The sequence below is a fragment of the Kogia breviceps genome, chromosome 14 (genome assembly GCF_026419965.1).
Source record: "Kogia breviceps isolate mKogBre1 chromosome 14, mKogBre1 haplotype 1, whole genome shotgun sequence".
Classification (NCBI taxonomy): domain Eukaryota; kingdom Metazoa; phylum Chordata; class Mammalia; order Artiodactyla; family Physeteridae; genus Kogia; species Kogia breviceps.
The window spans coordinates 21,172,533-21,195,326 of record NC_081323.1 but is presented as its reverse complement, the minus strand read 5'-3'; the positions used below and the strand labels follow the sequence as shown (position 1 = coordinate 21,195,326).

Here is a 22,794-nt window from a genome sequence, read left to right as displayed (position 1 = left end):
CACAAATGGCCAACAGACACATGAAAAGATGCTCAACATCACTAATCATCAGGAAAACGCAAATCAAACCACGATGAGATATTACCTCATACCTGTCAGAATGGCTATCAGCAAAAATACAAGCAATAACAAGTACTGGTGAGGATGTGGAGAAAAAGGGAAACTTCATGCACTGTTGGTGGGAATGTAAATTGGTACAGCTACTATGAAAAACAGTGTGGAGAGTCTTCAAAAAATTAAAAATAGAACTGCCATATGATCCAGCAGTTCCACTTCTGGGTATTTTTCTGAAGAAAACAAAAACACTAATTCTAAAAGAAACATGTGCCCCTATGTTCATTGCAGCATTATTTACAATAGCCAAGATATGGAAGCAACCTAAGTGCCCATCAACAGATGAATGGATAAAGAAGATGTGGTGTATATACACAATGGAATATTACTCAGCTATAAAAAAGAATGAAATCTTGCCATTTGTGACAGACAGCATGGGTGGACCTAGAGGGTATTATGCTAAGTGAAATAAGTCAGAGAAAGACAAATACCATATGATTTCACTATACGTGGAATCTAAAAAACAAACTGAACAAACATAACAAAACAGAAACAGACTCACAGACACAGAGGTCAAACTGGTGGTTGCCAGGGGGGATAGTGTGGAATGAAATAGGTGAGGGAGATTAAGAGGTATAAACTTCCAATTATAAAATAAATAAGTCATGGGATGTAATGTTTAGCATAGGGAATATAGTCAATAATATTGGAATAACTTTGTATGGTGACAGATGTTAACTAGACTTCTTGTGATCACTTTGTAATGTATAAAAATATTGAATCACGATATTGTACCCCTGAAACTAATTTAATATTGTTTTGACCCCTGAAGCTAATTTAATATTGTAAGTCAATTTTACTTTAATTTTAAAAGAGAGAAAAAAATGAAGATGAAAGAAAAATGTTTTCAAAGCAACAAAAGCTGAAGTAATTCATCACCAGTAGACCTGAACAATAAGAAGTGGTAAAGGAACTTTTTCAGACTGAAGAAGAATGATACCAAGATAGAAATCTGGATCTACACAAAGGAATGGAGAGCACTGAAAATAACTCCATGGGGAAGTATATAATTTTTTTTTATAATTTAAATGTCTTTAAAAGATAATTGAGGGCTTCCCTGGTGGCGCAGTGGTTGAGAGTCCACCTGCCAATGCAGGGGACGCGGGTACGTGCCCCGATCCGGGAGGATCCCACGTGCCGCGGAGCAGCTGGGCCCGTGAGCCATGGCCGCTGGGCCTGCGCGTCCGGAGCCTGTGCTCCGCAACGGGAGAGACCACGGCGGTGAGAGGCCCGCGTACTGCAAAAAAAAAGAAAAGATAATTGAGGGACTTCCCTGGTGGTCCAGTGGTTAAGACTTTGCCTTCCAGTGCATGGGTGTGGGTTCAATCCCTGGTCAGGGAGCTAAGATCCCACATGCCTTGCGGCCAAAAAACCAAAACGCAAAACAGAAGCAATATTGTAACAATTTCAATAAAGTCTTTAAAAATGGTCCACATCAAAAAGAAAATCTTAAAAGGTAATTGTTTAAACAAAAATAATAATGTACTTAGAGTTTTATAACATACAAGAAAGCAAAATATATGACAACAAAATCATAAAGTCAGAAGGGGGAGAAATGGAAGTATTATTATAAGGATCTTACAGTATTCGTGATATGTTATAATGTCACTTGAGAGTAGAATGTGATAAGGTAAAAATATACACTAAAAAGTCTAAAACAACTATGAAAATAACAAACAGCTGTAGCTAATAAGTGAACAGAGGAGATGCAATGAAATCATAAAAATTATTTTCAATTATTCCAAAAGAAGGCAGAAAAAGGAAAAAATGGAGCAAAGAATAGATGAGACATATAGAAAACAAATAGCAAGATGATATGCTAAAATCTGATCATATCAGTAATCACATTAAATGTCTAAATACCTCAATTAAAAGGCAGAGATAGTAAGAAATTTAAGGTGCATGGTTTCAGGTGTCAGAGTCACCAAGTAAGACACAGCTCACATAGGCACTGGATGGAATGATGCTTTACTCACAGAAGAAAGCAAGACCTGCTCACTGGTTCCCCATGGTCAGCGGGTCCTGTCCTGCAGCTGACACAGGAAGATGGTCTGCATGCGCCCCTCTTGTGCTGCAGGAGGAGGACCCTGTCCCCTCTCCCCAGGAACAGATATAAGCAGTGGGGTTGGCCAGATGCCACTTAAGCAGAACAAAGACATATACATCAAACCTGTTAGCAGGGGAAGGATATTTGCATACAAGGTGATATGCCCAGCACTAGCTGTGAGGGCTCCTTACCTTCCTATTAGGAAATGTTTCAGGCCCCAGGAACACGTTCATGCAACTGTGCAAGAGTCAACAGGCTGTGTATGACCACCTTTCCCAACATATTTACTATCTGATCCTTTACAAAAGTCTGCCCATCTCTGGATTCATGTAATACGTACTTCAGCCCAACAAGAGACCACGATGACTGCTGAATTATTGGGGTATGAATTAATGAGGTCTCCATGTATTTCCTAACGTGCACTTCCAAAATATCAGATGCTTAGGTTAATTAGTTTTCGTCTCCCTGGACCAGGAACCCACTGGGTAATTGAGGACTGTTAGATATGCATGTGGGCTCAAAGCCAGGTTAGAATGCATTTCACTTCCCTGGGTAGGATCTTTGTGATGTTGCTCCCCGAGGATTCCCCTTCAATTAAATCTGATGAGTCCACTTGGCATGCTCTAGGCTAGAGCAAAGAGCCCTGAACTTGGAACCCAGGTGAAGTCCCAACTCCATCACTGCAGAATGGAGTGACTTAAGACAAGTCACTTCACATCTCAGGTTGAGGCTGACTTATCAGGGAGACATAGTATTTCCAGATCTCTCTGGAGATCTTCATTCCCATGCTTAACATGAACAACTGCACAGAGAGGCAGCCCAGGGAGGTTACGGGCACCAGCTCCAGACTCCAGTGATCTGAGTTTGAGTCCCAGTCTCCCCACTTTTAAAATTTTATTTTATTTTATTTATTTATTTATGGCTGCGTTGGGTCTTCATTGCTACGCAAAGGCTTTCTCTAGTCGCAGCGAGTGGGGGCCACTCTTCAATGCAGTGCACGGGCTTCTCATTGTGGTAGCTCCTCTTGTTGTGGAGCACGGGCTCGAGGCGTGCGGGGTCAGTAGCCGTGGCTTGCGGGCTCTAGAGCACAGGTTCAGTAGTTGTGGCGCGCACCAGCTTAGTTGCTCCTCGGCATGTGGGATCTTCCTGGACCAGGGCTTGAACCCGTGTCCCCTGCATTGGAAGGTGGATTCTTAACCACTGCGCCACCAGGGAAGCCCCCCAGTCTTCCCACTTCACTGGTACTTTGGCTGAGTGACTTTACTTCCCTGTGTTTTGGTTTCATCATCTGTACACCAGGGATGACAATAATAGACTCGTAACTCTGAGGGTTATGGGGATTTAATGAATATTGCTAAAGTAAGCTGAGCTACATGAGTATTTGTTAAATAAATAAAAGCTGTTTACTGATGTGGAACAGTCCGTGCAAACTCTGGGCATGTGAGCCTGGGATGTGGTACAGCTGGACTCAGCCGTTCTTCTCTGGAAGCCATAGAGCAAGAACTGTGTCCTTTTAAAGTCACAGCTGTTGTGAAAAGATGCTGAAAAAGGGGCGCTGGCCAATTGCAGGACAGTAGCTAGGCCTCAAAATCAAGACCTCCCAGGAAGGATGACTTGGAACAGTTTAGCCTACAGATCAGAGGGCAAATATGGTGGTGCTCAATGTACGTAGATAAAGGCAGGCATAAAAATGGTTCTTATTTTGAGGATAAAAGTGGGGACAGGAGTTGGACGTTTCAGTGGGGACAGCTTCTGACCCATTATCAGGAAGACATTGCCCCACCAAGGCTGGCTGACCCTTTGTGTCTGGGGTGCTGTAGGGAACTTCTCAACTAAGGTAGAGAGTCAGATGAGATGAAACATACAAGGGCTCTCCCATATCGAATAGTCCTGGACTCTAATATTTCTGTTGGCTTTGAGATTTGACTGCTGATACGTGTGGTAGGAATGCAGCCATTGCTTGTAAAGTTCCAAAATTTGAAGCTTGCCAAGAACTCTCTAAGAGTGTCTGCCCAGATTCCCTGGGCCACCTCCTCATGGAGTGTTCAGCGGCCTGACATTACTCTAAACCTCCCCCACCTCCATGGGTTATGAAACACGGGTTGGTGGTGACAGCTCCTGGCAAGGTCATAGAAAGGCAATTTATCTGAGTGCTGTCATTGCTCAAGAACCTGAAGACAGACCTCCAAACCCTCTTTTGATATCGGCACTGGTTGCCTTCAAAACTTCCAAAGGGCCATCCAGACTTGACCCCTAGTTTGCCCAGAATGCAATGGCATCTGGATTTCATTTCGATGGCTTGACAGTCTATGAAGTCATTTCCAAGAGGGGCCTTCTTATCTGCCTCATCCAAAACAACATGTTCAGTCCTGATTCTGAGGTAATTAAAGTTCATTAGGCTTTGAAAGTACATTACAGCATGACCTGTTATACATGAATTCAGATCGTCCATGGTTCAAATCAAGCTCTCCCTCCCCACCACCATCTACATGGCCAACCACTTAACAGACTGGAAGCAAACTCCCTGGAGGCAGCAAACAGTGCCTATGTGACCCCTTAGCTGGGTAATAGTTACAGAGGGGATTCGCAAATCTCAATAGAACAGGGGCTGCAAACTCAATTGCCTTCAGGACCTGGGGAGGCAATAGAAAGGAGGCAATTTGGCCAGCTGTGGACAGGCGAATGTGTGACAACCGCTGTGTAGTTCAGCCAAGTGTCGCACGCTGGAAGGGAAGGGAAGATCAGTATTACCAGACTGTCTGATTTTTCTAAGAGAATGTGGAATCCTGGATTTGCATGTAGAAATAGTTTTTTAATGTTGGCAACTAATTTGAATACCAGTTTGGAATTTTGTTTTTTTGGAATATCAGTTTGTTCTTGGAATGCCAATTTGTTGTGGAATGCCATACTGTCACTTTTGCACGTAGAAAGTTACTCTGTGCTGAGGACCTGTGACAGGAGTTTGCACAGCTGACCACAGTCTGAAGAAGGCCACACCCCTGTTCGAAGAAGAATCTGTTAGCCTCAGATCAGAGCCTGCAAGTACCTTCAAGTTAATCCAGTCCGACTACTTACAGCCTGCTGTAGAGACAGGAGCACTGGACAGAGAGTGGAGAGCCTGGGTTCTGGTCCCAGCCCTGTCACTGATTCCCTGTGTGACCTTGGGAAAGTCTCTGTCCTACTCTGGGCTCGGTTTCCCCTTCTGGAATTGGCCCAGAATATCTCAGTTCCCTGCCAACTCAGATGGTCTAGAGCTCCGTTTGAGAGGAACCCCAAATTGAGAATCCACAAAAACAGGGCTTGTTCTTAATTTGGGGTGAAATGGCTATTTTCAAGACCGGTTGTGCATCTTTGGAACCAGTAGCTCCAGAGCTAAGAAAAGAATTTACTGGAAAGGAGGCTTTGCCAGCAGCTTCTGGAGTTTTTGTGCCAAGATCTTAGGGCTGATGGAGGTGATCTGTTAGCATTCGTCAAGTGCCAATGGTGAAGTTAAGTGGGGCTTATGACAGATGGGAAATGGCAGGTGAGGGGGTCACACAGAGGCCTGGCTTCTTGTCCTTTTCTCAGTCACTCTGCATCCCGGGAAGTCCTTCTCTGTCTCTGGGTTTCAGTTTCCTCTGAGGAAATTGTCTGGCTGGTTTCTGAGCCCCCTTTGAGCCCTGGAGTTCTGTGATTCTAACAAATTATGTTTCAGAGTTATAGTTTTATCATCTTCCCTAGGACTTTAATTTTTTTTTAAATTCAACAGGTGTTTCTTAAGCACCCCCTGGTGATAGGCAGTATGGATGCAGCTAGCAAAACCAGATACAATCCCTGTCCTCATGGCACTTAGAGTCTTGGGGGGAGACCGACAGCGACCAATCAGATAAAGGCACAGTGGGCCCGGCAAAGTGCTATGACCAGAGGATGAGCTTTCAACAGGTCACGTGAACCTGGGTTGTGGCATCTTCCAGAGCTCATGGCCCCCGGTTTGCCGTGTTGAGAGTCCAGAGGGAGGTGCCGAGGGGCTACCCCAATCCCCAGAGACCACCAATAATCGCAGACAACATGTGTGCAGCACCTTCTGGATGATGAGCCCTTACATTTACCATCTCGTTTAATCCTCACAATAACCTTGCGAAAGTAGGAAGGCCTATTAGCCCCATTTTGCAGGTGAGAAAACCAAGGCTCAAGGTCAGGTAGCTAGAGAGCGCAGTACTGACCCAGGTCTGCATGCTTATGTGCTCTACCTCCTGGGCCCCTCTGGTGAGGATTGTGGATTTGGTGGCTGAGTGGTATGGGGGAGCTGCTTTGGGGGATAAGGTGGCAAAGCTGAGAAGTCCAGGCCCTCCATCCCTGCTCCAGTGAAAGCAGCTCTACTGTTCATGTTGTGCCTTTAAGGGACTATGTTAAATTTCACTTGAAAAAGTTACAAAAACCAAACCAAACCAAACCAGATGGCATGTTGTTTCAGAGTGTGTTGCCTGAACTGAGAAAGTCCCAGTCCCAAGGCCCCACTTAGTGACCTGGGGAGCTAATAATAGGTCCTACCTCATGGGGACTCATGGGGGATTCCATGAATCAAGCCCGTAAAGCCTTAGCACGGTGCTGGGCACCGAGTAAATACTCAGTGGGGTGCTATTTGCAAGGCAAGATTTGCCTTTATCAAAGGGGTCTGTGGTATTGGAAAAAAACCATGACTCTAGGCAGCGGGAAGACTTTGAAGGCTTTGAACAGGGTGAATCCACTCAAGTTTGTACTTGTGGAGAAGCCCCTAGGCCGGCACCTACGGTCATCAGGGGGGAGCTATTCCGTTTGCCACAGAACTTGAACTTGGTAGATAAGTCTGGTGGGGCTGGGGGCGGGGGCAGGAGGCAGGGCAACAGAAATGCTGTTGTGGGTTTTCTCTGAAAGGAAAGCCTAGGAGAGGGAAGTGGACAGCGATAAGATTAAGGATTGTTACAACATGTTCTGGAGCCGTAAATCCTGGTTTATTTTACCCACTTACCAGAAGGATTAAGTTGATTGTGAGAGGAACCAGAAGAAAGGAGAGAGGCTGCCTCCCAGGGAAAAGTGTGAGAAGAGCTGAGGTCCAGCCTGGGGAGAACCAGCCTCTCGCTCTGAGCCCAGTTTCTTTCTCCAGCACCCCTGGACGCAGCCCATCCTGTCCCTGCTTGAACCCTTCCAGTGATGGGAGGCTCACTCACACACAGGGTAACCTGTACCGACAGGTTTATCTCTGAACGTTCAGAAGACCTTCTTGTCCCCCAAGTGCAGATCTTCCCCCCCGGTAGCTTCTTTCAATAATTCAGTGGGTGATTATATGGAAACATTTTTAATATGTTTATTTTGAATCCAATAAAAATGCTAAATTTGGGGGGCTTCCCTGGTGGCGCAGTGGTTGAGAATCCGCCTGCCGATGCAGGGGACGCGGGTTCGTGCCCCGGTCCGGGAAGATCCCATCATGCCGCGGAGCGGCTGGGCCCGTGAGCCATGGCCGCTGCGCCTGCGCGTCCGGAGCCTGTGCTCCGCAACGGGAGAGGCCACAGTGGTGAGAGGCCCGCATACCGAAAAAAAAAAAAAAAAAGCTAAATTTTCTTGTTAATTTAGATAACATAGTTGTAGATCATTTGGGGTTTCTGTATGCATACTAATTATAGCACCTTTGAAAGATGACTGTTACTTCTTTTCCAAATCTTACATCTTTTATTTCTTTTTCTCGCCTCACTGCACTGGATAAGACTGCCAGTAAAATGTTGAATAAAATGGGTGCAGTGGGCATCCTTGACGTCCTGATCTCAAAAGGAAAAGCTTGCAATATTTTACCATTAATTATGGTAGCCACAGACATAATCTTTAGCAAATTATGGCAATTCCCTTCTGTGCATAATGTCGTAGATTATCATTTTTTTAGTTTTAAAATCATGACTAAATATTAATTTTTTATCAAATGGTTCTCTGGTGTAGTTCTTGTCCTTTAATCAGTGTATGTGCTGAATTGTATGAATAGATTTTCTATTGTTAAATCAACCTTGTGGTCCTGGGATTAGCCCACTTTTGTGGTATCCTTTTATATAGTGATTTTTGTGGCTAACACTTTATTAAGAATTCTTCATTTATATTTACGAGTAAAATTGGCCTGTAACTTTCTTTTCTTGCTGTATCCTTTTGCTGTTTTGGTAGGCAGGTTATGTTAATCTCATAAAATGAATTGGGGATTATTTACTGTTTTTCTATTCTCTAGAAAACTAAAATTGTTTCTTCTTTGAATGTTGGTTAGAACTGGCCAGTGAAACCATCTAGACTTAAAGTTTTCTTAATGAAAGGGATTTTCAGTGTTCTTAATTATTAGAGGGTTCTCTATGTTTTCTATTTTGTCTTGAGTCAAAATTGGTATATTACACCTTTCCAGGTTGTCCATTTCATTTAAACTTTCAAATGTATTGACTCAAAGTTGTTCAGAGTACCCTCTTTTTTCTTTAATGCTGGCAGCCTCTGTAGTGATGTCCCACTTTTTATTCCTAATATTGTTTTTTTGGTGCCAGTTCTGTTTTTCTCTAGACCAGTTTCTTTCAGGGGTCTATCAATTTTACTACCTTTTCAAAGAACTGTCTTTTGGCTCTGTTTTAATCTTTGCTTTCTTATTTTATTATTTTCTGTTCATGCCTTTATTATTTACTTCTTCCTACTTTTATTGGATTTGTCTTGACATTCCTTTTTTTTTTTTTTTGGCTGCATTCCATCTTAATTGCTGCGTGCAGGCTTTTCTCTAGGCTTTTCTCTTCATTGCAGCTCACGGGCTTCTCATTATGGTGGTTTTGCCCGTTGTGGAGCACGGGCTCTAGCCGTGGGGGCTTCAGTAGTTGTGGCTCATGGGCTCTAGAGCGCAGGCTTAATAGTTGTGGCACACGGGCTTAGTTGCTCTGTGGCATGTGGGATCTTCCCAGACCAGGGATCGAACCCGTGTCCCCTGCATTGGCAGGCAGATTCCCAACCATTGCACCACCAGGGAAGTCCCATGCCTTGACATTCTTTTTACAACTTCTTGGAGTCGATGTTTATTTTATCAATTTTCAGCTTCTTTTCTTCTCTGAAATATGTATCTAAGACTATAAATTTCCCTCTATGTACTGATTTACCTACACTCACAAATTTTTATATGAATTAATTTGCTATCAGTTCATTCAAAATATTTTCTGGCTTCCTTTATCAGTTCTTCTTTAACCCATAGGTTATTTAGAAGTGTATTAAAATTTTTCCTAGCATATGGAAATTTCTAATTATCTCTTATTATTGATTTATACCTTAGTTATAAGAAATAGCTGGTTAGCTAACATGCTCTATATGATTTGGGTTCTTTGAAATTTGGTGAGACTGGCTTTATAGCCCAGGCTATAGTCAAATTTTGTAAATTGTCTTATGTGTCTGAAAATAAGGTGTTGGACACAGAGTTATCTATGTATGTCTATTAGGTCAAGTTTTTTCACTGTTTTGTTCAAATCCTCTGAGCAGAGACTATAGATTCTCACTCCTGCCTGGTTTTCCTCTCTTTTCCGGAGACATAGGCAGACTACACTTCTCAGTATACTTAGAGATGGGAGAGAATGTGTGACCAGTTCTAGCTAAAGAGATGTGAATGAAAATGATATGTGTAACTTCTGGGCCAAGGCAATTAAGAACCAGTGTGCTTCCTCCACACTTTCTCTTCTTTAGAAGCATGTGTGGGAACCACAGAGTGAGATGGCAGAAGCACGTGATGAGAGCAGACTGGATCTCTGGGTCACTCCTTGGAGGAGAACTGTCCTGAGAATTGCCTGACTTCACTGGACTCTGTGTGACTGACAAATACACCTTTGTTGTACCAAGCCACTGAGACTTTGGAGTTTTTTGTTACTGAGGCATAACCTATCCCTATCTGATAAATACATCTTTTATATCCATACTGACTTGTCTCCATGTTCTGTCAAATACTGAGAGAGATGTATTGAATTATCATTCTATCAATTTTTGTTTTGTATGTTTTGAAACTATGTCATTAGGTGTATATAAAATTAAAATAGTTATATATTCTTATAAATTAAAACATTTACCATTATACAGCAGCCTTCTTATCTCTAGTTATACTTTTTTTTTTTGCGGTACGCGGGCCTCTCACTGTCGTGGCCTTTCCCGTTGCAGAGCACAGGCTCCGGATGCGCAGGCTCAGCGGCCATGGCTCACGGGCCTAGCCGCTCCGCGGCATGTGGGATCTTCTCGCACCGGGGCACGAACCCGTGTCCCCTGCGTCAGTAGGCGGACTCTCAACCACTGCGCCACCAGGGAAGCCCCTCTAGTTATACTTTTAATGATAGTCTCTTTTATTTTATGTTAATATAGTCACACCACCATTCTTTTGTAAGTTATATTTTATTACAGCCTTTTACTCTCAATCTTTATATATCTTTATGTTTCCTGTATGCTGCTTGTAAACCACATATAGTTGGATTTTTCAAATCCAGGCTATACAGTGATCTTTTTATTTTAACTGGAGCATTTAGTCTTTTGATATTTAATATAATTATTGGTGTATATCAGTGTAAATCCACTCGCTTATTTTGTGTTTTCTCTTCATCTTACCCTTTCTATGTTATTTTTCTATTCTTTTTGGCTATTCTGAATTGATTATTTTTTAATTCTATTTCCCTTCTCCACCAGCTTGGAGATTATACATTTTTTCTATTTTTTAAATGTTGTCCTTGAAATTACAGCATGAATATTTAAATTTATATAATCAGTACCTTTTATCTTTTCCCAGCCACTGCAATGCTACTTTGACATATATGCCATAGTTTTCATTTATTATAATTCTATCACATACTAAAGAAAGAAAGAAATTCTACCAGACATTAATATTATTGTTTATAGTTAATGTTCAAATAGACCTGCAGATGTATTTATCAGTTTCTTTGCTCTTCATTTCTACTTTTATCTCAAGCCTTCCATCAGGTTTAATTTTCCTTTTACACAAAGTATATCCTTTAGAATTTTCTTTAATGAGGTTCTATGAGCAGAAGGTTCTGATTTTGTTTGTCTGAAAATGCCTTTATTTAAACCTTGTTCTTGAAGTACATTTTGGTGGGTATAGAATTTTATTTAGGTAGCTATTTTGGCCCATCAAAGATAGCATTTCAGGGCTTCCCTGGTGGCGCAGTGGTTGAGAGTCCGCCTGCCGATGCAGGAGACACGGGTTCGTGCCCTGGTCCGGGAAGATCCCACATGCCGCGGAGCAACTAAGCCCGTGAGCCATGGCCGCTAGGCCTGCGCGTCCGGAGCCTGTGCTCCGCAACGGGAGAGGCCGCACAGTGAGAGGCCCGCGTACCGCAAAAAAAAAAAAAAAAAAAAAAAAAAAAAAAAGATAGCATTTCACCATTACCTGGCTTCCATTGTTGCTATTTAGAAGTCAGCATCACCTGTCATTCTTTTGAAGGTAATTTATTTTATTCTCTAGATGCTCCTTAGATTTTTCTCTTTGTCTTTGATGTTCTTCAGCTTTACTATTATGTATTTAGACGTGGATTTATCCTTATTATCTCGCTTGGGGTTTGTTGGGATTCTTGAATTTGGGGATTATTAGCTTTCATCTGTTTTGGAAACTTCTCAGTCATTATCTCTTCAATTATTGTGTCTCTGCCTCTTTTTCTCTCTTACATCCTTCTGAAACTCTTAATAAACGTATTTTAGATTTTCTCGCCCTGTCTTCAATGCCTTCCCAATTCTCTTTCATGTTTTACATCTATCTATTTCTCTGTGGTATATTCTGGATCATTTATCTTCTGCTTCACTAATTCTTCAGTTCTGTCTAATCTGCTATCAAGCTCAATCACTGAGTATTAAGTTTCAGTTATTAATAGTTTTCATTTCTAGAAGTTCTGTTTGGTTCTCTTTTAATTCTTCTAGGCACCATTTATGATTTCCTGTACCATGCAAATATTTGCAAGATCGTACTCCTTCCTTCTTGCTGTTCCCTATCTGGATTGCAAATCCTCACTTATCCCTACCCACCTCCAGGTGTGGAGGTAAGTCTCGCCTCCTTTCAAAAACCTTGGCTGACAGTTACGATGGAATTAAAGCCACATTCATCATTTAATCATTTTTTGTTTACTCAACAAAAACACCTACCAAGTGCTAGGCAATTTCTATGGGGGATACAATGATGCATCAGGCCTGGAACCTGCCATTGAGAATCTGTGTCCTGGGAGGAAGCTGGTATGAGAAAAAGGCAAGGTAGAATGAAACTACCTACCTTCCTTGAATGCCTTCTGTGTGCCAGTCACTTGGCGGGGTTCTGAGCACACAGAAGGGAACAAGATACAATCTCCTCCCCCCAAAAGGTTACAATGTAGTAGCAGATATGAAATGAGGTCTTAAATAATCATGTGAAATGTAATAAGTGCTAGACACATGATGGATGCCTTGTAAATTATCTCTGAGTGAATGATGTGAGTTAATGTGGCAATTCAGAGGAGAGAGAAATTACTTCTGATGGGAATGGATCAAGCAAATCTTTGTAATGACATTTGAGTTGGGCCTTAACAATCAGCTATTTTGGGGGCATTCAGATAGCAAGGAGAAGGTAAGGGCAATCCAGGTATTGCATGAAAAAAGGCATGGAGTATCTTTTTATTTTTAAACAGCTTTATTGAGATATAATTTACATACCATAAAGTTCATCTATGTAAAGTGTACAATTCAGTAGTTTTAAGTATATTTGAGTTGTGCAACCAACATCATAATATAATTTTATAACAATTTTCATCATCCCCAGAAGAAAATAATTAGCAGTCACTCCCTATCCTCTTGACCCCACCGTTCCCCATCCCCTGACTCTAGGCAACCACTCATCTATTTTCTGTCTATTTGTCTATTCTGGATGTGTCATATAGAATGGAATCATAGACTATATGGTCTTTTCATTTAAGATAGTGTTTTCGGGTTTCATCATGTTGTAGCATGTATCAGCACTCTATTCCTTTTTTTTTTTTTTCAAATGTTGTGGGTAGGAGTTTATTAATTAATTAATTAATTTTTGCTGTGTTGGGTCTTCGTTTCTGTGTGAGGGCTTTCTCTAGTTGTGGTAAGCGGGGGCCACTCTTCATCGTGGTGCGCGGGCCTCTCACTATCGTGGCCTTTCGGAGCACAGGCTCCAGACGCTCAGGCTCAGTAATTGTGGCTCACAGGCCTAGTTGCTCCGCAGCATGTGGGATCTTCCCAGACCAGGGCTCGAACCCATGTCCCCTGCATTAGCAGGCAGATTCTCAACCACTGTGCCACCAGGGAAGCCCCTCTATTCCTTTTTATTGCTGGATAATATTCCATTGTATGGATATACCACATTTTATTTACCCACTCATGAGTTGGTGAACATTTAGGTTGTTTCTACTTTGTGGGGTGGGTGGGAGTTGTTTCTACTTTTAAGCTACTCTGAATAATGCTGCTATGAGTATTCATGTTCGACTTTTTAGGTGGACATATGGTTTTTTTCTCTAATTCCACTAGGAATGGAATTGATGAATCAAATGGTAACTCTATGTTTAACCTTCTGGGGAACCATCAAACAGCTTTCCAAAGCAGCTGCACCATTTTATGTTTCCAGCAGCAGTGTATGAGTGTTCCAACTTTTCCACATCCTCACCCACAGTTATTATCCATTTACTGATTATAGGCATCTGGTTGCTCTGAAGTGGCATCTCTTTGTGGCTTTAACCTTCATTTCTTAATGTCTAATAATGTTGAATATCTTTTCATTTGTTTATTAGCATCTGTATATCTTTTTTGGAGAAATGTCTCTCCAAGTCCTTTGCCTATTTTTAAATGTGATTATATGACTTTTTATTAATGAGTTGTAAGAGTTCTTTATATATTCTGGGTACTAGACTCTTATCAGATAGATGATTTCAAATATATTCCCCATCCTGTGTGTTGCCTTTTCACTTCTGGATGGTATCCTTTGAAACACAAAAGTTTTAAATGTTTATAAAGTCCAATTTATCAACCTTCTCTTTTTTTTTTTTTTTTTTTTGTGGTACACGGGCCTCTCACTGTTGTGGCCTCTCCCTTTGCGGAGCACAGGCTCCGGATGCACAGGCTCAGCGGCCACGGCTCACGGGCCCAGCCGCTCCGCGGTATGTGGGATCTTCCCAGACCGGGGCACGAACCCGTGTCCCCTGCATCGGCAGGCGGACTCTCAACCACTGCGCCACCAGGGAAGCCCTCAACCTTCTCTTTTATCACTTGTGCTTTTAGTGGTGTGTCAATTGTTCTATTTTTCAACCTGGATGCTGCTTTCATGGCTGGGTTCAGTTTATGATTTGTGGACTTTTCTGCACATGTACTTAAGGCTTTTTGTTAAGGGGTGATAATAATTGCAGCTTCTTCCCCTGGGTCATTGTGGGGACCGAATGGGCAAATGCCTGCACAGTGCTTGGCACAGCATCTGGCTCCCCTCAGTGCTAATACACGGCAACTGTTATTGTTCTTTTATTGTTAAAATCTAGCTCTGCCCCTGATTGAGTGGGTGATCTTGGCCCCAAATCACTTCACCTCATCAGACCTCACTTTCCTCATCTGTAAAATGGGTTAGTACTACCCACTTCACCAGGGCCACCAGGTGCCTCAATGATACAAGATACAACATCATCGAGCTTCAAATCTGCCCCAAGGACGCCCTCACGAAGGTTTGAGTCAATAAAACAAGGAAGAGGGGAAAAAAAAAACCAGTCATGACTGAGGAGAGACAAATTGTCAGCGCTGTGAGCATCTGGGTGGCTGCCAAGAGCTGGCTGTGGGCCCCTCAGAGTTTCCATGAGCAGAGCTGGCCGGGCCTGGGAAGGAATGAAGGGGGAGTTGGCTGACAGAGAGTTGGCTTCCATGTGGAGCTGGGTGTACCAGGCTTGGGCAGGGCTGGAGCTTGAGCCTGGCTGGGCAGGGGGCAAGGAAGCTCATTCTGGAATGATCAGAGACCAACCTCCCTCTCCTCCTCAGCCCCCCATACTGGCTGACCCTGTTCTATTTCAGTCTCCCTGTCTTTGCCCAAAATATCCTCCCCAGTCACCTCCACCTCCTCCGCCCCTGTCTTGCCTTTGAGGTCCCACCCAGGAAGAATTCTCTGCCCTTCCCCCCTCACTGGGCATCTCTGCAGCCCCTCCCAAGCCTCCTCTCTGCTACCCTGGCGTTATCACTCCCTCCCTGGGGTGGCTGGAGGGAGCTTCCTAAAGCATCAAGGAGATCGTATCACCTGCTGCTCACAACGGTCCAGTGGGAACCACTGCATGGTAATAAATTCCAAACCCTTCTCTGGTCTCAAGGTCAAGTCAAGGTTTCAAGGGGCTTGAAGCTTATACCATTGGAGAGAGAAGCATTCATTAAAGTACAACATGCATATAGAAAAACATACGTCATAAGCGTATGGCTGGATGAATTCCCCCAAATTGGACACACCCATGTAAACTGGCCCCCAGCTCAACAATCAGCCCAGAATCAGCGCCCCAGATGCCTCCCTGGTGCCCCTTTCCAGTTACTAACCATTCCCTAAAGGCAACCACTATCTGACTTCTCACATCATAGATGAGTTTTGCCTGGGGTTGAACTTCATATGAATAAAGTCATTCAGTGTACCGTGCATCTGGCATCTTTCCTTAACATGCTTGTGAGATTCAACTAAGTTGTTGCACATAGGTGTCATTTATTTTTTTTCTCATTCTTTCTTGTAGTGTTACTTTGAACGACTATACCAATTTATATATCCATTCTGCTAGTGTAGGACTTTTTGGCTGTTTTCAGCTTTGGGATATTATGAATAAAAAAAAGAAAAAGACTGGTAGGAACATTCTTGCACATGTCTTTCAGAGAATATATGGACTCATTTCTGTTGGGTAAACATCCATGAGTGGAATTGCTGCCTCATAAAGATAAATGATTGTACATTTAGAAAATATGGCAAATAGTTTTCCAAAGTGGTCATAACTATTTACATTCCCCTCACAGTCACATAGGAAAGTTCTTATTTTCCATATCTTCACCAACAATTCAAATTTTTTTTTTCTTTTGCTTTGTATTTTAACCATTCTGGTGAGCAGGCTGTGTTATCACATCATGGATTTAGTTTTAATTTGGGGCGGGGGGACCATCTTTAATAAAAAGAATATAAGATAAAATTACAAATATAAAATTGAGTACAAAAGTGATTATTTATGAAGAATGTGAAAAGAAATCATAATAAATTGCTGGAGACTTGCTAGTTTCAGATTCCCTTCTTCTGGGCATTTTTCAAGCTATTTCCCAGAAATGTTTACGTTGAAATGCTTCCTGATGGCAATCTGGCTCCCCTCCCTGCCTGCAATACTCCACAGCTGCCTAGGATCTTTGTGTGAACAAGGCCCCACACAAGTGAGGGTCCCAGAACCTAGAGCATCAGCTTTCTGGGAAATGGCCTCTGCCCCCACCCCCACCCCCACCCCCCACCCCCAAACCTGCCCCCAACCCTTCCCTGGGCTGGCTCCTCCTCCCTAGGGTTTCGGCTTCCACATCATCTTCTCAGAAGGCTTTCCCTGACCTCCTTGTCGAAGAAGACCCTCTTTTTTTGTAAGTCCACGTCACAAGACAGCTGACAACAGAGTAGGAGGTTAGGAGCAGTTGCTGTGAACCCAGCCTGCCTGGTTGGCATCCTAGCTTCCTTGTTTTCTAGCTGTGTGACCTTGGACATGTCATGTAACCTCTCTGGGCCTCAGTTTCCTCACCCACAGAGTGGAGAAGGTAATACTAGCTCCCACCTCACAGAGTGTCATGAGGACCCAGCAAGTTCATGCATGTGATGCATTTAAAAGGGTGCTTGGGGCTTCCCTGGTGGCGCAGTGGTTGAGAGTCCGCCTGCTGATGCAGGGGACATGTGTTCGTGTCCCGGTCTGGGAAGATCCCACATGCCGCGGAGCGGCTGGGCCCATGAGCCATGGCTGCTGAGCCTGCGCGTCTGGAGCCTGTGCTCCGCAACGGGAGAGGCCACAACAGTGAGAGGCCCGCGTACCACAAAAAAAATAAAAAATAAAAAAATAAAAGGGTGCTTGGCACCCTTGCTCTTATGATTGTGCTGACGGCCCCATTATCCTGAGCCTTAGTCTTTTTTTCTGACACATCTCACTTCACACTGGTGATCTGCTTGAATGCTCTGTAGGACAGGCCTGCCATGGTGACCACTGTATCCCCAGGGCCTAGTGCAGCACCTGGCCCACGGTCAGGGCAAAAAAAGATGTTGTTGAATGAATGAATCTCCTCTGTGTATCTCAAATCCATTCCGATGACTCCAAGACAGCCACACCCCGGTCCAGGCCACCTCATCCTTTCCCTTCAGGCAGCAGCCACCTCTGCTGACCCCATAGCTGTCACTGGTTAAATAAATGAGCCTCAGTTGCTTGCCTTGATCTTGCCTTTCTCAGACATGGCTGGAGTTCCTGTTGGCTTCCATCTCTACAGCCCTTTACAGTTTGTAAGGCCTGTTCCCATCATAATCACATCCCTGGGTTGGGTGACAGGGCAGTAATTGAGAGCTCCAGTGCGACAAAGGCCTGGAGAGGGAAAGTGGCTTCCTCAAAGTCACACAGCAAGGGGGCGGGGGTGCTTCCCTGGTGGCGCAGTGGTTGAGAGTCCGCCTGCTGATGCAGGGGACGCGGGTTTGTGCCCCGGTCCTGGAAGATCCCACATGCCGCGGAGCAACTAAGCCCGTGAGCCATGGCCACTGGGCCTGCGTGTCTGGAGCCTGTGCTCCACAAAGGGAGAGGCCACAACAGTGAGAGGCCCGCATACCGCAAAAAAAAAAAAAAAAAAGAGAGAGAGAGAGAGAGGGGAGATGGGACATAGGCCCACGACTCCTGGGGAGGGATTGCCCACACTTTGTCGGAGGCCCTCTCTCATCCCTTTTGGAGAGCACCTCAGGCTGAGCACATAGTAGGCTCTTAGGCTTGTTCCAGACAAGTGGAAAGAGGAAAGTCCTTGGGTTCAGCCTTGGATCTGGGACCATGGACCTGCCCCTGCCCCATCTGTGCCTGTTTCCGCATCTGTAAATGGGCTTCACTTACCAAGTGAAGGCGGATCCCTGTCTCACCTGGTCTGGCTGGCATTTCTCCTTGGTCTCTGTATGTTTACTCCAGATGACTTTGGAATGAGCTGACGTGGAGTTGGGAACTGACTACGGGCCTAGAGAGAAACTGGGATTTCCACTGCGCCTCTGGTATCCTTGACATGGAGCAGTGGCTGAAAGCCATGTTTGGAAAAACATCTCTTCTCCCTTTTTTTTTTTTTTTTTTTTTTTTTTCGTGGTACGCGGGCCTCTCACTGTTGTGGCCTCTCCGGTTGCGGAGCACAGGCTCCGGACGCGCAGGCCCAGCGGCCACGGCCCCACGGGCCCAGCCGCTCCGCGGCATGTGGGATCTTCCCGGACCGGGGCACGAACCCGTGTCCCCTGCATCGGCAGGCGGACTCTCAACCACTGCGCCACCAGGGAAGCCCTCTTCTCCCATTTTTAAAGGGTGTTGAGGAAACGTTGCACTTTTGACCAGAGTGCAAAGATCTCAGGAACGATTAGGGGTTTACTAGCCCTGGGGGACCCCAGACTCCACAGGCTGGGCCAGGAGCCTCTGTGGTCATGGACATGATGCCCCCATCAGTGGCGTTTCAGCACTCCTCTGCTACTACTCTCTCCTCTCCCCTGTGACAGCAGGGCCAACTAAGGCCCAGAGAAGGGAAGAGCTTTACCCAAGGTCACCAGCACACCCAGGCAGACCTCCTGCTCTGAATCAAGTCAGATTCTGTGGCTCAGCCTTCTCCTTTTTCCCCCTGTTCATTATTAATTATTTTTAAACAGCTTTATTGAGATATAGTACATATACCTTGCAACTTACCCTTTTAAAGTGTACAATTCAATGGCTTTTAGTATGCAATTGTGCATCTATCATTACAATCAATTTTAGAACATTTTCATTACCCCAGAAAGTAACCCCATGCTTTTTAGCTGTCACCCCCTCCCCAGTGCCTCCAGCCCCCCAGCCCCAGACAGTCACTAATCTACTTTCAATCTCCATACATTTGCCTCTTCCGGACATTTCATATAAATGAACTCATACAAATGTGGTCTTTCGTGACTGGCTTCTTTTCACTGATTATAATGTTTTCAGGGTCCATCTATGGTGGAGCATGTATCACATTCCATTTTCTTGCCAAATAATATTCCATTGTATGGATATGCCACATTTTATTTATCCATTCGTTGACTGGTGGACATTTGGTTTGTTTCCACTTTTTGGCTATTATGAATAATGCTGCCGTGAACATTTACATACAACTTTTTTTGTGGTTATATGTTCTCAGTTCTCTTGGGTTTATACTTAGGAATGGAAATGCTGGGTCATACGGTAACTATGTTTATGAGCCCAGGCTTTTAGCTCTGGCTTTCTCAGACCTTGGGAGGTGCTGGTGGGAGACTTGTTACTCCCATTGGCCAGGGTCTGTGGATCAAGTCTCCACCCCACTTTGTACTTAATTTTAGAAACTTCAAGTACTATGTTTTTTGAACTTGACACATTTTCACAGGCTGAATGTACTTGTTTACCTAGCACCCAGATGTAAAAAATCAAAGCCTTCCCAGTGGCCCCAAAGCCCCCTCGTGCTTCTGTCCAGTCTTTTCCCGGCCATGGAAAACAGGACCCCAACTTCTAACACCACAGATGAGTTCATGAGCTTTGTCCTAGTGAAATTTTGTGGATCATGGTCTTTCATGTCTGCCTCTCTTGCTCGACTTCAGGTCGTTAGAGATCCTGCGTCCTCAAGGCTGTATGCACCACCTTTTTTGTCATTCCTTCTGCTTTTAATGGAACCCTTTGGACTTTGCATCTTGAAACAAAGCACAGGGCTTCACGATCTCATGGGCGTGCATCTCTGTGTGTGTGCTCAGGCCTGTCAGGGAGGGAAGTGGGGAGGCTGGGAAAGTGTACGTGATGACCTAGTCCTGGCCCCAAGGCACATGTGCCTCTAGGAGGCCCCTACCTGGCCCTCCCACTTAAGCCTCTCCTCTTGGACTCTGTCAAAATTCTGTTATTCTGGGTTTGACTTGAGGCCAAGGGGTGGAGCTGGCAGGCATCCCAGGTAAACAAGAGCAGCTGAAAAGGAGAGGGACTTTTAGGGGTGGAAAGATAGACCTGATCAGACCTCCATTCCACAAGGGCTTTTGTGGAGGCCTGTGCCCCGTGCACCCTAGCACTTGGTGGGAAGGGAGGGTTCCAGTAGAAATCGGGCCTCCTCTAGGCTAGGCCGTGCCCTGGGGAAGGAAGGCTGCCTGGGTTCAAGTCTCCCCACTCTGCACCTTACCAGCTGTAAAATGGGGGGAAAAACTGGATAGGATTGTTTCAGGAGTGAATAACTCAGTGCATATAAATGTTGCTGATCTGGAGGAAAGCTGGCTGTTATGGTTAGAATGTGCCAGGAGCCAGCTGAATATTTTATGGGCACTGTTATATTGAACTTACACGCCAGTCATGGAAGTAGACACCAAATCATCCCCATTCGACAGATGAGGAAGCAGAGGCACAGAGAGGTTGAGAACCTGCCTGAAGCCACACTGTGAACCCGTGGCAGCGCCAGGATTTGATCCCAGGTCTGTTTGGCTCCAGAATCCAGGCCCCTGACACCCGGGCTATGAGCCGAGCTTTGGTGTGGGCCCAGTAGCTCTGAGCCGCTGTGGAGCTGTGCCCAGCACTGTTGTGTAGGGCCCCAGACTCAACCCTTGCCTCTGGTTTGTGGAGAAGGAGCTCAGGCTCTTTCCCCTGTCTCTAATGGGCCCACGTGACCAGCAAAGCCTTCCTCCTTCCTGGGTTCCTGGCTAGTGAGCTCTCAGGGGTGGGGCAGGCCTAGGCAGTGGTCAGGAGGGGCCTCCCAATCTGTCCAGCATTGGCAGACCTGGCCGAGGCAGCCCTGTCTCTCTTTAGGGGGCGAGGCAGTCAGGCCTGGGAGCTAGAGTTGGCAGTACTGCGTCCAATTGGTGACCCCCTTGTGTGAGGTGTGCCCTGACTCTGCTCTTGGGGTGCTCCAGAGCATGGGCCAGGCACATCAGCAGCTGGTCCTAATCCAGGCTAACCTGAGTGTTGTAAAGGGCTCTCTACCATATGCCAAGGGGAACAGAGCTTGAAGCAGTTGGCTGCAGTCCAGGAAGCCTTCACAGAGGAGGTCTCTCTGGAGCAGGGTTTTGAAAGCTGAGCTCCTTAGATGGAGATGATCGGAAGGGTGTTCTTACAAAGGGAGCAGCCATAGGTATAGGCTACTCAGCTCCATGCTCCCCAACCCTTGCCTTGCCATCTCTGTTTCTCAGGGGCTGGAAGCCTGAAAATATTTGCCAGAGCCCCTCGCCAGCTATTTCTGGTGCGGATCTGCCAGTGGGGAGAAGGCAGGAGCCTCTGGCTCCTACCAGGGCTGACTTCAGCAGGATTTGTAGATTCGGCAGCTCTGTTGGTTCCAGAGCTGGAGTGACAGTGACTCCAACAGCTGGGTGGTGGGGACCGGCTCCTGGGCTCCTGAGCGTCCTGGTTGGCAGCTGCTTCCCGATTTCTGGGTACCACTCCTTCACCCTCTGCTCTTCCAGCACCTCAGATGTTTTTGGAGTCAGTTTCCCTTGTAAACTCCCTCTCCACCTGAAATAGCCGAGTGTTTTCTATTTTCTTGCTGGTCACTAATTGATAAAATGCTCAGGCCGTCAAGGCCAGACCCAGGTGTAGTTTTTAAGGAACAGAAGGATTTAGCACCCCGAAAGTGTGATGTCATGCTTTGAGTTTGATTTGTTTTTTGCGTGCATGTCAGATGTTTTAACATGGGTTCCCTGAAAGCAGAGACTGTCTTCCATCATCTATTTAATCAACAAACATTGATTAGTGCTTCATTGGTGGGGAATGAAATGAATGACCAAATCCCCACACTTCTGGAAACAGTCTAGACCTGGAACCATTCAACTGAAACTGAGTCCGCTGAAACTGAGTTCCCCTGCTGAGTTTATGATTCTATCTTTCTCTGTCCAAAACTTTATTCACTTTCTTGTCCCACCCCTGTTCTGCTAAGGATTGAAGAGTATCAACGAAAAGAGAGGATTGAAACCAAGCAGGACCTTGTGGGGACTTGCCAGGTACAGAAGTCCCTCCGTGTCCCCTGTTTCTTATTTGTTAAAAAAAAAAAAAAAAAAAGGCTTTAGTCTCCTAGGCCTTCCCTGAGTTCCAAAGAGCAGATTCAAGCAGTTAATGATGAGGACCATAGAGTCACAGGACTCCCAGTTCCTCCTGAAAGGATATAGATAACGATCTGATGCATATCTTTGGGTTGTTCTGTAGAAACTAAGAACACCCCAGGTGGAGGATGGCAGCTACATGCTGACCACAAGCACGTACCCCAGATGGTTGGAACCAGAAGGTTGAGATTCCTGAAACATCACCTGTTACCTCACCACCAACCAATCAGAAGAAGGTCCACAAGCTGATCACGCATCCTGCGACCATATCCCCTCACACTGTCTTTCCCCTGAAAGCCATTGGGGAGTTAGGTCTTTTGAACATGAGCTGCCCTTTCTCCTTGCTTGGAGTCCTGCAAATAAA

At 45.0% G+C, this 22,794-nt stretch overlaps 1 protein-coding gene across 2 annotated transcripts in view; it reads left to right on the top strand.

Annotated features, from left to right (window-relative positions):
* RPRD1B (regulation of nuclear pre-mRNA domain containing 1B) overlaps positions 1 to 22,632 on the top strand; it is a 92,913-nt gene extending 70,281 nt beyond the window's left edge. Inside the window, exon 7 of one of the 2 annotated variants that reach the window (XM_067013128.1) lies at positions 22,534 to 22,632. In XM_067013128.1, the coding sequence (XP_066869229.1) occupies positions 22,534 to 22,617 (84 nt within the window). In that variant the 3' untranslated portion in view covers positions 22,618 to 22,632. Of the gene's footprint in view, positions 1 to 9,853; positions 10,024 to 22,533 lie in introns of those variants that run through there. The other variant, XM_067013126.1, reaches the window with a different exon arrangement.
* Positions 22,633 to 22,794: the final 162 nt, after the last annotated feature.